This window comes from Scatophagus argus, chromosome 1, assembly GCF_020382885.2.
Source record: "Scatophagus argus isolate fScaArg1 chromosome 1, fScaArg1.pri, whole genome shotgun sequence".
NCBI classification, from domain to species: Eukaryota; Metazoa; Chordata; class Actinopteri; family Scatophagidae; genus Scatophagus; species Scatophagus argus.
In genome coordinates, this window is record NC_058493.1 from 12,542,478 (window position 1) to 12,557,256 (window position 14,779).

General features: G+C 41.0%; 1 protein-coding gene across 1 annotated transcript in view; it reads right to left on the reverse strand.

The window, feature by feature from the left end:
• The window catches only part of smyd3 (SET and MYND domain containing 3), a 65,929-nt gene that overhangs the window by 10,614 nt on the left and 40,536 nt on the right, over positions 1-14,779 (reverse strand). Inside the window, exons 6-7 of the mRNA XM_046383833.1 lie at positions 3,932-3,999; positions 366-468 (exon numbers count right to left, since the gene is read on the reverse strand). Of these exons, the coding sequence (XP_046239789.1) occupies positions 366-468; positions 3,932-3,999 (171 nt within the window). The remainder of the gene's footprint in view (positions 1-365; positions 469-3,931; positions 4,000-14,779) is intronic.

The following is a 14,779-nucleotide window of genomic DNA, read 5'->3' on the forward strand; positions in this document are numbered from 1 at the left end:
ATCTCATTACATATAGTCAGGAGAGATGGTGAAGCACAGAACATGAGGGAAGACACTGCCAAGTTTGGAGGTGACATCCTGCTTGTGCTGCTGTGATATTTTCACTTTCTCAAGGTACCTCATTAAGTTCACTGTACCTCCATCAACATTTATTATTACATATCGTACATAATAACATTCAGACAATAACCAAAGTGATGTTACATCCATGAAAAACACGATTCTTAGTTTCAGGTAACTCAAAACAGCCTCAGGCATTGGCTCCTCCATCAATAACAACAGCAAATAAAAGACGGCATCACAGTTGATAATCATATTCCATGTGGTTAATGTTGTGAACATGCAGTGCGAGTGCTCTCTCTTACCTCCTCTTCAGGGTTGATATCCCGAACAGCTCTGAGATGCATTTTTGTTCCCTCAAACACCGTCACACAGTTTGGCCTACAGTCATGGTTTAGCAGAGATAAACTGCAACACAGTCGACAAGATGATGAGGGGCCGAAAGGACAGAGAGAGACGGAGAGAGGGAGCATACCAGAGGGAGGAGGGAGGAAGAGTGAAGGTAAAAGATGGAGAAGAGACACAGCAGTGATGAGGGAAGATGAAGAAAGAGAGTGAGGGATACAGAGAAGGAAGAGAGAGAGAGAGAGATTTATCTGAGATTAAATGCTTAATTTGCAGCTAAAGCTCTTGTGAGTCTCCCTAAACTGCACGACAGCACTTTTCGTCTTTTAAATGTCCCTTCTTTATCATGTGCAGCCCACTAAAGAAGTGAAGAGGACAGAGAGCACATGATAAAGGTTGAGATAAATAAGTCACAACACAGCCAGGGCCTCATCCTGCTGAGCCACCAACTGCCACATGTCCCACTGTTTGGGGGTTTCTCAAATCACCGACACCAGTGCTGGCTGAAATGGTCATTTGTGCCAACATATTCACGTGAGAAGAAAACGCACGCAGAGTGACACATCTCCCTCAAGAGCACCATCCATCTATCAACTATAGCTTAGCATGGCTGCTGTGTCTTTTAACCCTTTGTCCACGGTGCTGTTGGGGTTTTTCCATCCTGCACACATAGGTTAAGACTGAGGGCTCAGAATAAATGTTGAAAACGCATGCACGAACGCACACACACACACAAACACACACAGATAATTCCCTGTACAGTATGACAAAATGAGAACTCTGCTTCTGTCATAACAAATGTCATTCTTCATTTTGTTCTATGTCGATCTCTCTCTCCCTGACTCACATACACAAATAGATCAGCAAACGATGGGTACTCCACTTCTGTCACAACTAATGCTTTTGATTCATTTCCCAAATTTACTAAATATACAACCAGTCCTCCCACTCATCCACAAGTGACACTGACTGACAGTGTCAGCATCAATACACTGATGGGAAAAAGGATTGTTTTTATTTAAACTTTGACTGGATGGATGGAGGGCTTTTTCCTTTAACTTTATTAAGCCTACTACCAGTATTATCTCAGTGGGTTTTATCAGTGCCATAATGAAACATGTTTTTGAGACAATGTTCTAAAAATCTACTGCAACACAAGTAATTCGGTAGAGTGCAGAGTATCGGAGGCAAGAGAAAGGGAGGATTGTTCATATTCTGTTTTTCATTGGATAAAATATTTATACACACCAGCTGGAACAACATGAGCTAATGAGTGGTAATACAATATAATTACAAGATATTCAATGAATAATATCTTTGACTTTCAATACAGTAAAACTACACACTATACTTTCAGTGTATTACAACTCTGATTCCAAACAAGTTGTTAATTTGGTCATCTCTAATCCTTTTTCACTCAACTGAAAACAGTTCAAAGACAATATATTTAATGTTCAAAAAAGATCATACAGTTCAATCAATGCCTCTGAACATGAGAACTTTGATGAAGGGAGAATTTATTGCAGGTCTGTTGTATCAGACTGCATTAGTTTACAGTGCGTGTCACTTCTACATGTCTCTGTGTCTGTCTCATACACTGTGTTGCCTACACTGTGAAAAAGACTGAAGTGCTGAACAGTGCAAACTTTTCTGTATAAATTTGTCTCAGCTGTGAATCCTTTCCAGACTTTTACTGTCACTGCACACACGGCTGGGAAGAAATACAGAAGAGGTTTTTCTGTTTTTATGATGAACACCCCCCCCACCCCTCCATTAAAGCAGATCTTGTTTATCATATTCATAAAGCAAAACAATGGGTGCAAGAGATAAAGACTGTGTGTGTGTGTCTGTGTGTCTGTCAAGCCTTTGTAAAACCATCAGTAACCCCCTGGCCTTGTTCTAGTGGAGAAGTTGCAGGCTGAATATCAACTAGAAATCAAGCCCTCCAAACGATGCTTTTATCTGATGGAGAGCAGCTCATTAGCATACTAATTAGATTAATTAACTAAACACATCTCACATTAACAATATCTGCTGAAGCTAACTGTTGCTGTACTCAGCAGGATAGAGAGCCAAATATCGCACGGATGTGAGAGGAAAGACCAAACAGTTAACTGATGGTTAATGAGAGAGAGGGCGAAATGCTTTTCTTCTGTGCGTAACTGATTCCTGTGTCAAAAGTTTAGAAGTGGAATACCAGTTCATTTCATGCTGGGACAATGAGTGAACTCAAGACCCATTCATCTCTCCAGTCTGCTCAGCTTCCTGACTTTGTAATTGGTTGGCTTCACAGCTTTGAGCATTAATCATCCAGGTACACTAAAGCATAACAATGTGTAGACTAAAGTCTGTAAAGTCTGAAGGCTGTGACTACATGTGGATTCATGTTACAGCCTTTAGACTAAAGTCTGTAAAGTCTGAAGGCTGTGACTACATGTGGATTTATGTTACTCTGAGTCAATATGAAGTACAATGCTGGTGTAGATTGCAACAAGTAAACAAAAGTCTCTGCTTTCAATCCAGATGAGCATCATTGTGTTCCTGATGAAGAGCTCAGAAGGTGGGATTTTACATATATTTTCAACTGGCCAATTAGCAGAGACTTCAGAGGAAAACAGAGACAGACAAGGATGAGCTTAGTGGATACAGAGAGGGGAAACATACAGCAGGGAGAGAAGACTGAACAGAACGGGTGAACAGAGGTGTAGTCTCACCAGAGTAATCCCCCTCTCTTCAGCAAACCCTGCGGTTGCTAGGCAACCCAAAATATGAATAGGCAGGGGACCATCCTGTGTACGGGCCATCATTTATGGATGAGTTACGACACAAACCGCAGACACACGCTGACACAGACACACATGGTTGGGCTGAGCTTTGGTAAAGCCACTGTGACCATCTGACATCTCAACACTGGCCAGATAAACTGCCTGAGATACCCACAGTGTGAGTGTGTGTGTGTGTGTGTGTGTAATAACAAGTCTAACAACATGTGCAGCGACAGGCCAAATCCCTCCCCATTCACCCAGGACTCAATACAAGAATTACAGTGCATATCGCCTTCCTCTGTGAGTGTGTGTGTGTGTGTGTGTTTCACTCCCACATGCCAGACAAGAATCACATGTCAGTTGGAGTCAAACCTCATACTTCTCTCTCTCTCTCGTCCCCAAACAGCGTTATAATATTCTGTCAACATTCATTTTCAAGTTTTCGCCTCACAATAAAAATTCACAGATTCTCTTCCCGCCTTCGTTCTCATACTTAAAAGAACTGTCAGGAAAATATAGCGAGGGGAGTGGGGAGGGTGAGTGGGGAGAGGATGGGTGGGATTGGTTGGGGTGCAGTGATCTGGCAGGTAAAGCCACATTTAAATTTTGTGGCATTTTTATTGTGCAAGTGTGAGAGACAGAGAGGTACCATCTGACAAACATTATGAGCTAAATTGAAATTAATGATGCTTTTAAGACGTGTATGCTTCACACATTGCCCTTTGTATGTGTGTGTGTGTGTGTGTGTGTGTGTGTCTTACCTAGGATACAGCCCGACGCCAATCTCTGCCAGTTCTCCGTCACTGATGGTGAAACAATTACATGTCACCTAAAGAAAAGAAAGAGGATAAAACAAGAGAGAGAGATTAAATTGCCTCAGGGAACTGACAATAGCTTTCATCATGTGTTCGGAACATTTTTACATGTCTTTGGCTCCTGCAAAACCCCACTGGCACTGCAACTGAAACATGACATGCAAGGTTTTTGTTTTGAGATGCTAACAATTGGAATTTGGTGAAATTACCATCTGGTCGTTTCTGAGCCAGGAAAAATTCTTTAAAACAAAAATAAAAGCTTTTTGAAGTAAAAGATGTGTCAGAGAGATTTTTCATCAACCAAGTTAATACAATCTTGTACAGTCACTGAGACTGTCGGGAAATGCCTGTTTGCAGAAGGGTCTGTGAAAATGAGAAAGAGTAGGAAACTGAGAGTAAACGCAAAAACGACGTTCCTGGATAACTACACTGAAGAGGAAAAAGGAAAGGTGACAACTTGGGAAAATAAAGCCAGTTTGGAACAGAGCTGATAATAAAGTAATTTCCCACCTTTAGCATGACAAATGTTTGAACAATGAAAGAGAAGAGAAGAGAAAACACCTCCTCTTGGTATCAATAAGTAAAAAAAAAAAAAACATCGGAAGAAAAATGGATCTGAACTGACATTTTTGCAAAGCACAATTTTAAATACAACATCCTAGACTGCAGGGAATATCAGCTGTCTGGCTAAATCAAAGACATTACCGTCAGCCTGTACTTGGTGTTTGGTGTTAATTAACAAAGGTAAGCATGTTTAATCGGATAATCGAAAGAACATGGTAAACATCAGCATGTTAGCATTATGTCTGTGAGTTACACGCTGACTTTGCACTTAGGCCAAAGCACTGCTGTGTCTGGATTGCTGCTAGCCGATGATGGCCTTCAAGTCTTGAAGTTACTGATGGCCCCTAAACACTCCTCAGTGTCACAATGTTGTGACATTAAATCAAATGTATACTTTCATGAGCATTTTATTTTGAAACAACTCGAACATTAAAATGTACATTTCAATCCCTCCCACCCTGTTTTAATCACATATTAGCAAAAACAACCAAACGTTGTTTAGGTAATTAAAACAAAGCACAAATCTTTACAATCAAATCTCCTTACTCATTCTACTTAGATTTTCAAAAACAAACCCTGAGCCAAGAATATTTCCTCCCCAAATGCAAGTCCCAATAAAAACTTGCACTCAATTTAGCTTACTAATAAATCTAAATATTGGCTACATGTGTGGATAAACCTCCCACAATGCACCAGGGTGGTCTGCAAGATTTAAAATCCATGTTTCAGGCACAAATTAATGCTTCAGGAGACCGAGGAGAGATTTCAAACGAGGGAGAGTTGGTTTGCTTCTTTCAACTAACGGAGCTGGCGTGGAGATGGTTCGAATAATAAATTGCTTGAAGAAGTTGTGGAAAAGAAAGGGAAAAAGAGAGAGAGAGAGACAATGAAGGGAACAAACACACTAAAATATAAAATAAGTTAACAAAGAAGTGAAAGCAAAAAAAAGGAAAAAAGTCAGTCTTTGATGTGTCAATCAGTGAGCTTGTGCTGGTAAACAAGTGTGTTTGCGTGTGTGTTGGTGGTCGCGGTTTCTGCCCCATGCAGACAGAAGATAAATAATTGTAAGTTAAGTAACATTAAGCATTCAGACCGCCAGACAAAGATGTAGACAGAAAAATGCAGAGAGAGGGAGTGTAAGACGTCAAGTGAGCTCGAAAGACCTGATATTTACACCACAATCAGAACTCTGCAAAATGATTGGATTTTAATCTGCAGTTGTAATAAACACGGTCAGAGTTGGGCCTTGTGAGAAATGAGGGTTTTTACTCAACTTATTCATTATAAAGCTGACAGGAGGGAACGTGATTACACATGTATCTCTCTCTCTCACACACACACACTTCATTGTTATTCAGCCGCTCTCACAGACATCCATCATCTGTGCCATAAAGCATGCATTAAAGTGTGGGGCTCGCATACATCATATAATATGGCAATATATTACATACGAATTACAATGCATCAAGACAGAACAACAATTAAGTGCTTTCATGTGATTTTTATGAAGAAGTTGTCGTGGGCAGCTGTGATATGTTGAAGGTTAACAAGAGAGCAGGTCCAACATGTTCTTCATGTTTTGTGGGAAATTTGGCCCCTAAAAGAGTGTAAAGCTGATTCCTCTTCAATATATTAGAGCCGAAACAAATAACTGGCTAATAAATGAGTCATTTAAGTAAACACACGCTTCACATGCAGGGGGCTACTAGGGTTGATAAATTATCTTGATTATCAATTAATTTTCCAATTATATTCTAAATTGTTATTAAACGTCAAAAAAACTGTGTGAAAAAAATGCAGAAGCGTCTGTGAAAATGAGAAAGAAAAAAATCATCACAACTCATTCCCCAGAACCCAAACTTGAACTTGCTTGTTTTGTCCAACAGTCTAAAATCCAAAGATGTTGACTCTACAATGTTATGTAACAGAGAAAAGCAACAAAATCTTTGAGGAGATGGAGAAAATTTGGCATTTTTTCTTGGCATAAAAACTTAATAAATGATCAAAATAGTTAGCGTTTCATTTTCCGCATGTCCACCCACTGAATGTACGCTGATTAGGCTACTGACACAGCTGGACCTGGAAGCATCATCATTCAAAGACAATCATCACTGAAAGACTGAAAGAGTCTGCAATTATAATCACTAAACCACTGAATAAACTTGGCTTGTCAACAAAGCTAGAATTATGACAGATCATACAAGTCGGTGAGCAAGAGAAAGAGCTGTAAGCTGTAACAGAAACTTAAGTTTGTTTTTTATTAGATCGTCACCCATGGCACATGCCTGTACTCCTCTATCAAACTGTGCATTTGAGTCCCCATACTTGTTACCTTATTAGGAAAAGGCAGCACTGGTTAGTGAGAGCCAGGATGAAGGGATGGCTGTGCGGAAGGGAAAGAAAAGAAAAGCTGGCTTAGAGAAGAGAGAGGGGGTGATGAAGTGCAAAGAAAATTTAAACAAACAGTGTTAGGGCGCTCAGCTGGGCATAGATCTCTGTCACACACACACACACACAACCTTCTTTCTTTCTCTTCTCTCGGGGGATGAGAATCAATCTAGCAGAACATCGACATCTGCAGAGCTGGCTGGTGGATGCCTTTTGCATCCTAAATGCACACAAACAAACACACATAAACAGGTCTCCCTGCATTCCTTAAACCTTCAACCTCCGATCCTCATTTCTTTCTGCACGTTCCGGTCTGGATGAAAGTGAAATACAGTAACAGTATCCAACTCTTTCTAAAGATTCACATCAGCAGACTTTGTGATCAGTTGCAGCTGGTGTCGCCACAGTGAAAGGCGTACCTATAAATTGTCAACAGGCACCTTAAACTGCTCAACAAACACTACTTTACTGTTTGTTGACTGCTGATGTCAAATTTAGCTGAACTGTGACAAACATGAGCTTAGTCTGATTCCATCCACCGCAGAGATTTCCCCAAAATGGTTTGTGAGGACTAGAAGTGGACTTGAAAGTTTTCTCCCTCAACAGATCTGTTCCACAGGTCTAGCTTTTGGTGCCCTTTACATTACACGCCTTAGACACACTGCCTGGACTGAGCAGGGTGGTCAAGTGAATGATGCATCTTCTTGATTATCAAGTGGATGTTCTTCCTCAGTGTTTCATTGATGGACCCACAAGACCTCCAAAGGGCTCAGCAGTGATTCCCAGGGTCCCAGGTGCCACCTGCTCACCTGGGGGGCCCAGGTGAAGTCCGTTCTCTTCATATCTTCATCCAGAGCCACTTGCTGCCATTCACACAAGCTCTGAATAGGTCTGTGACTGCATATAAGGAAGCACTGTCCCAAACTCCCATCTCCAAGAGTATCCTTAATGTTGATGGTTCTATGAATCCTCTATAGCCTACCTCAACTGGTCAGACATTTGCTTTAAATGGCTATGGTGAGCGTCAGCTGTCAATTCAGCATACCTCAGTCTCTTACGCAACTTGCCCCGGGACAGTAAGGCTGATGATGTAAACAAGGCGGAGTGAGGTCGACTATAGCACGAGGTATGGTCTGAGGTTTGACGTTTAAGTATGCCACCATCTTCCAGTCACATGCTCCGCCCAGCTGCTTGGCCTTCATCTTCTCAAACAAACACTGTCAAACAGCATGATGAATGGGGAGGATGAGCACTGAAGCTTGTCTGCTGACTTTAATGCACTGCTTTCACGTGGCTGGTGGGATCCTCACTGTACTACAGATTCTTGAGAAATGGCAAGAGATCATAGACTGCCTTGATGGTCTCTCCATTTTTGTTACTGCTTTCTTCTGGCTCAATTTCTTGTTGCCAAGAGCTGTAACGTGCAAGTCTTGATTGTGGAGAGTGTTGAGAGGTCGTCCATGTATGCTCTGACAGCCTCGTGCCAGGTTTGCAATCCCTGAGTCACTCACCAAGACGCCACAGTGATCACTTCCTGGGTCATAGTGAAGGTTAACATTGAAATGGCCACCTCGGGTGTAGCTGTTATCACACACAGCTGCATGTTCTGGAAGTAGGTCTTTATGAGGCTCAATGCTTGAATTTGAATACATCACCTGGCAGATTAATTAATCAACTACATTTACTAAACCTCTATCTATTCTTTTTATCTGTTGATGCTATGTTTTACAAATGAACTATATGACATGCTCACTGTTTTGGAGACACTACGCTTAACAATAACACCACAGCAGGGGGAGCATGTCTTCCATCAGTAACCATGGTCACGGCTGTTTTGCTCATATGGTAAGAGATATTAAGAGCCACTCACTGTTTACCTGTTACTTTACAACCTCCCCATTAATAAAGAAAACCCTCGACAGCTTCAAGTGAGGGTTCATATTAGGTGAAGTGCCAATGAAGAGGGATCAGTATGGAAGAGAGATGTTACAGAGTCTAGAGGGCTCCTTCTTATGCATCTTGAGTGAATGAACTGTATTGCACAAATGAATTGAAACGAGCTCTCCTGCAAATAGAGATTCTTAACAGCAGGTTCTTAATGGGGATTGCAGGCCTGATATGATTCAGCTGCTGCCATGCCCACTGTGAAGAATTATACAATTACTGCTTCTGTACAAAAGATACCAAAGCGTGCATTTTGTCTGGAAGGGTTCTTCAAAATCGTGCAGAAAATGTCAGTCCCCATACGCATTCATTTGTTTTTCTGCCTGTCACACACAAATTTTTCTCCTGATTAGATTTGGATGAAACTTGTAGAAATGATGAATGTGAGATAGAAGAACAGAGGAAAAGACAAGCGAACGAGACAAGGGTGTGGTGAGCAGGCTGTGATGTGGAAAATAGAAAATCAAAAATGCCCTGTCTCCAGAATGTCATCTTCTGAGCAGCAACAGAAAGCAAACAATTGCACTGACAATACATTTTAGAATTTATACTGTTGGTTCAGGACCTGTAAGACAGATTCTGAAAGATGAAGCAAAGGAGTTTAGTGTAATAAACACAAGCCATCACATAGAAAAACAGAGAGAGAAATGACTCAGCACTTCAGGGTAACACAAAATTAGGCACATCCTGTCTCAAAAACATAAAGAAAAATTAGTCTATGCATTTGTTACATCCGGGTTGAATTACTGCAACTCCCTATTATCAGGCTGCTCTAATGTATCTATAAAGACTCTCCAGCTGATGCTGCTGCACATGGACTGACAAGACCTAGTATAAGAGATCATATTTCTCCCATATTGGCTTCCCTACACTGGCTAAATTCAAGAATGGATTCTTAAAATTCATCTTCTCACCTACAAAGTCCTCAATGGTGAGGAACCATCACATCATAAGGAGCTCATCATACCATATTACTAGAAATCTGAGTTACCAGTATGCATGGTTACTTATGGTTTCTAGTGTCTCCAAAGGCAGAATGGGAACCAGAGTCTTTAGTTATCAAGCTCTGTTCCTGTGAAACCATCTTCTGGTTTCGGTCCAGGAGGTGGACACCCTCTCTTTATTTAAGAGGAAACTTAAACCTTTCCTTTTTGATAAAGCTTATGGTGAGGGCTGGGCTAACAAAAGAACCCGCCCTGCTGATAGGTATGTTATAGTCAGAGAAGGCTTGATTGTGTTATTTAGAGGGCATGGATAAACATCATTCTGTTGTTTGTTTTGGAGGAGCTGTTGGAACAGATTATCCTCATCCAACAGCAGGCAAAACTTGTCAGCAAGACGGTAATGTATATTGTTGGAGTGTCCATGTCTCCCTTTATCATCTGTTGAACTGGCTGTTGGTAAAAAACCGTCAGTCATTGTCTTGGTCTTGATCTTTGTCACTCACTGAAAATATGGACAAGACTACGCAAGATTGGAAAAGCACAGACAGATAAACTAACCTGCTTGCAGTAAACTCTGCTCTGTCTGTGCTGACATTAAGTATTCAGGGAGGGAGGAGTAGATGAAAATGATTTCAGTGACATTTTGGAAACATAGACGTGATGCACTGCTCTAAGTGGATGGATGGGGGATTGGGATGGTGGGGAGCGGGAGGTCCTGTCATCTCATATTGGAGGATGGGATTGCTTTGCTTTGTCCCGTCATGTCAGTTCAAAAACTTGTGACTGGATGGTTTATGTCTTTAATGTTGCTGGAATCGGTTCAATTACTGTCAATCTGGAAAAAACTACAAAGGCCATCAGACATAATCAAAGGCCATATCTGCGTCTGTCTGTGTGTGTGTGTGTGTGTGTGGCATGTGTGCATCATTAGTACTTTGATGAAGTATTTATCACCTAATCATGGTTCTTTCATCTCTCAATAGATAAGAAGACAAACAGAATTACTTGAGGAAATATAAAAGAGGCTAAACATCCTTTTCACTTCAGACTGTTGCACACTGTTGCATGCACATACACGCATCAAAACACACATTTTTAAGAGAAAGACCAACACAAAGCGGCTGCAGGGTGGACCGATGTGTCTTTCAAGAAGCTGCTGGTCACACTGAGCTCACTGTTCAGTCACCTTCTCCACTGAAGGAAGGCATAATAAAAAAGTAGTTCAATGCAGCAAATACTGGTGTGACTCCAGGTGACAGAGGCTACATACTGATGAGATGAGCAGTCAGCTAACTGTCCCGCGTGAACCTGCTCCGACAGAGTTCACCATGTCTGCGTTGTTGCATGTGCTTGGACAGTGCAGGCAGCTACAATGAAAATCCACAACATCATTTTACGGCCTGAGGTCTGAGCTTGAGCCACAGTACCATCTGAAGGACACGCTCCAAATAAATCAGTGTCCTGCTCTAAATCTGTTTCAGTTTCATTATCATCCAAATTGTGCATTTCTGTCACCACAGAATCGACAGCTTAAATATTTAACTGCCAGCTTTTGTTTCTACCTGACTGCTGTCAGTGCACTTGGTTGTTTACACTTTAAAACATGATTTGTGAGGTGCACATGTGGCCTCGATGGGAGCAGCATGTTACGAGCAACAGCGTTCTGAAATTAAATTACACAATAAATGTGATTATTTTACTAACTATATGTTGGTGATTATAAAGGCACTATATCCAATATGTTCTTTTGGCTTAAACGTAGAATATAACAATTAGTTCGTTGCTTTGTTTTTGCAGGGTGGGAATGCCACTTTTTGGAATATTTCTAGACAACATGGGTCAGCAATGTACAAATTTAAGTGTAACACTGTCAAGGGTTGTATGGCTTACAAGGAACTGCAACTGCATTCACTGGGCAATACCTGCTCAAAATCTGAGCACTGTTTTTGATTGGTTAGCATGTCTCAGTTTGCACCATGCCTGTGAACAGCTCTAATATTACTGTGCAGTGTAAAGCTTGTTTACTAGTGGTGAAAATGCTGTCAGCACTGAAATGCTCAATATCAAACCTGAGGAAACATCTACAGGTAACTTAATGTAACTAGGATCAGTCACGTAAGGCAAAGTACCTCCTGACCCACCATGTTATTCATATGAGTTTAAGACACATAATTTAGTAATTCAGCTTTATAGGCTACATACAGTATTTGTGTTTAATCTCAGTTCATGACAAATTAAATATCAGCTAGTTTACAGATGTCTTTTGCATAGCCACACCTTCATTGGCACAGTTGAGTTCGTTGTTTGGTATCTGCATATTTGTGATTTGTAGAAAGTAATTAATGAAAATATTATGAATAACTATAGTAAAAAAAGTTTTTAACAGGAACAGGAATAGTAACCTTCCCAGCACAGCTTGGACCTCATGGTTCATTCTCCATATTGTTCTCCCTTTATTTTCTATAATTTATCTCCTTTCAGCTCACTGATAAAGGCATATAATCACCTAAAAATAAGGACTTCTCTTCTACAGGGACTTTCCACATTGCTCTTTGGAGCCTCCATCCAACCTGGTCTTTTTCACCCTAAGACCTGGATCCTGTCAAGCTCTTGCTCTCAAAGTGACCTCCAAGAGGTACTTAAATGTGAGTGTAAATATTATATATGTATTTTTTTCTGGCTTTATTCAAAAGACAAGTCCATGCTGTTCCTTTTTTAATCTACTTTCTCCTTTATTTTTCTTTCTGCGCATTTAAGCATCGCCCCCTTAATTCTCACAAAATAAGCACTCACACCTTAGGAGTTGCTGTTTAAACAAGCATAAAACAGCAGAGAGGATAGGAGCGAGAGTGTGAGAGAAAGATTTGATGAGCGAAGGACGGAGGGAGGGAAGAGATAAGACAGGAAGACAGGTGGAAGGAGAGAGTTAAGAAGCAAGAGGGATGGAGGGAGGTGGGACTGGGCAAAGACAGAGGTGTGAGGGAGAAAAGGCTTGATACAGGAGAGGGGAGGGAAGAAGGGAGGAAGAGAGCAGAGAAGAAATGTGCTTGAACTTGTCTGTAAACTTGTTAGTGAAGTTGCTGAGCGTGAAAGAGAGCAGGCGGGCTGAATTAGAGAGGTGCACCCTGGGAAAACGTGGGGCAGAATACAGAGTGGAAGGCCACAGAGGCAAACAGCTTTGAAAAGTATGGCAACCTGGAAGCTAACTGTTATATCTGTTACAGTATACTGTAACGTGTGGAGGTTAATCTGTCATTAATTTACTTTGTTTATCTCAATTTAAAGCCTGTAGGAATCACTCAGCAGACACATAACAGTTAAGATGAGTAAAAGGTCCATCTTATAAAACCTTACAGCCAATAAAGATCGAGGTGGGCTAGCTCAGTACAGTATATTGCTACAGTATGCCAAGCATTGGACGATGGCAGCTTGACAAACATCCTACAGCTGGTAAACTAAGTAGAATAAATTCAGAACAGTGGTGTGTTTAAAGATGTGATATGTAGCATTTCTGCATTAAAATGTCCAAAAATGACTCAACCCTTGTTACATGTTTTGTTGAGTTGCAGGCGTAGACTTTTCAAACCCAGAGAAATCTATAATTTTATTCAAGGCAATGGTGCATTTTGTTTGTGTGTTGGGATAATTTCCAGGAAAGAGTCTGAGAATGAAAATGGAAATCAGTGAATTTGGATAAAAGTAATTTAAATAAAACTTGAAAACATCACCTCGTCTTTGAACATTTCTGATTGTGTCATGACAGATTTTCATTTGCACCAGTGGTTTTTTTAATAATAAAGACAACATCTCTGATGATCCTACAGCACTTCACTGCATCATCAACTATTTGTTGGTTTTGACTGAGAGACTCCTTTCTGCAGAAATTACATACTGTACATTTAACTGCTGTGGACGCGCACACACAAGCACACACACACGGACACAGAAACAGCACTGATGTGACTGAACACAATCATAAACAAACAGTACACCGCATACGTGCAGCACACACCATTAGCCCCAGGCTGTATGTAATCGAACACGAGATTGCCTCTCACTCTCTAATGACTCATTTCCATGCTGATACCCAATCATCTCTGAGAGAAATAAGAAAAGAAAGTCGACATGTGTTTTTTGTCAAGTTGGCACATTTTCAGCCGATGAGGTCCCGCGTTGCTGTGCCCATTTTTGCGCCCACGCACACACACACACACACAGGCTGCATATATTGAGGCAGATTTATGGAATATACTGTATATCCCTCAAACCCATACACACACATTAGGGTGTATGCTTCTGGCTGCGCTGCACTTGATATTTGTGTGTGTGTGTGTGTGTGTGTGGGTGTAAATTTGTTGAAATAATATCAGCTTCCTGAATTCCACTGTTTCCAGTAAATCTTCCCTGATTTCCACAGAATTAATCCCTTAATTGGCTGTTCTATAAGCTGCCTTGTCCAGTAAAGGTTGAATTTTGAATAGCAGTTTATTGATCAGCGAGTGGCAAAGATTAAACCCAACTCTGATTTCCAACACATACAGACAAAGCAGTGTAGTACGTGCAGTAAAGCAAAGCCGAGCATGGCCTACAGCTGCTGCACATATATAGCAGTACTACTGCTTACTCACTGACATCACCTGAGAGGTTAGTCTTGTTTCTGGTTGTCTGACTACTGATTCTTTACATAGCAACAAAAAAGAAAGAAAGAAAGAAAGAGTGAGTGAGTGAGAGAAAGAGAGAAAGGTGGGTTAAAACAAGTAAGCCGGGAATTAAGAAAACGTTTATCGGAGTGGGCAATCCGTGGGGGAGGTTAAACCAGAAGCCTTGTGGCAGGTTATTGTTTCCAGAGCAGTACTCATGGCAGGAAATGGTTTTGACTGCTTGACTGCTCTGCTGTAGTCTGAATCCATGTGTGTTTCACATGAGGAACAACTATCCCTCCACCCTGTACATC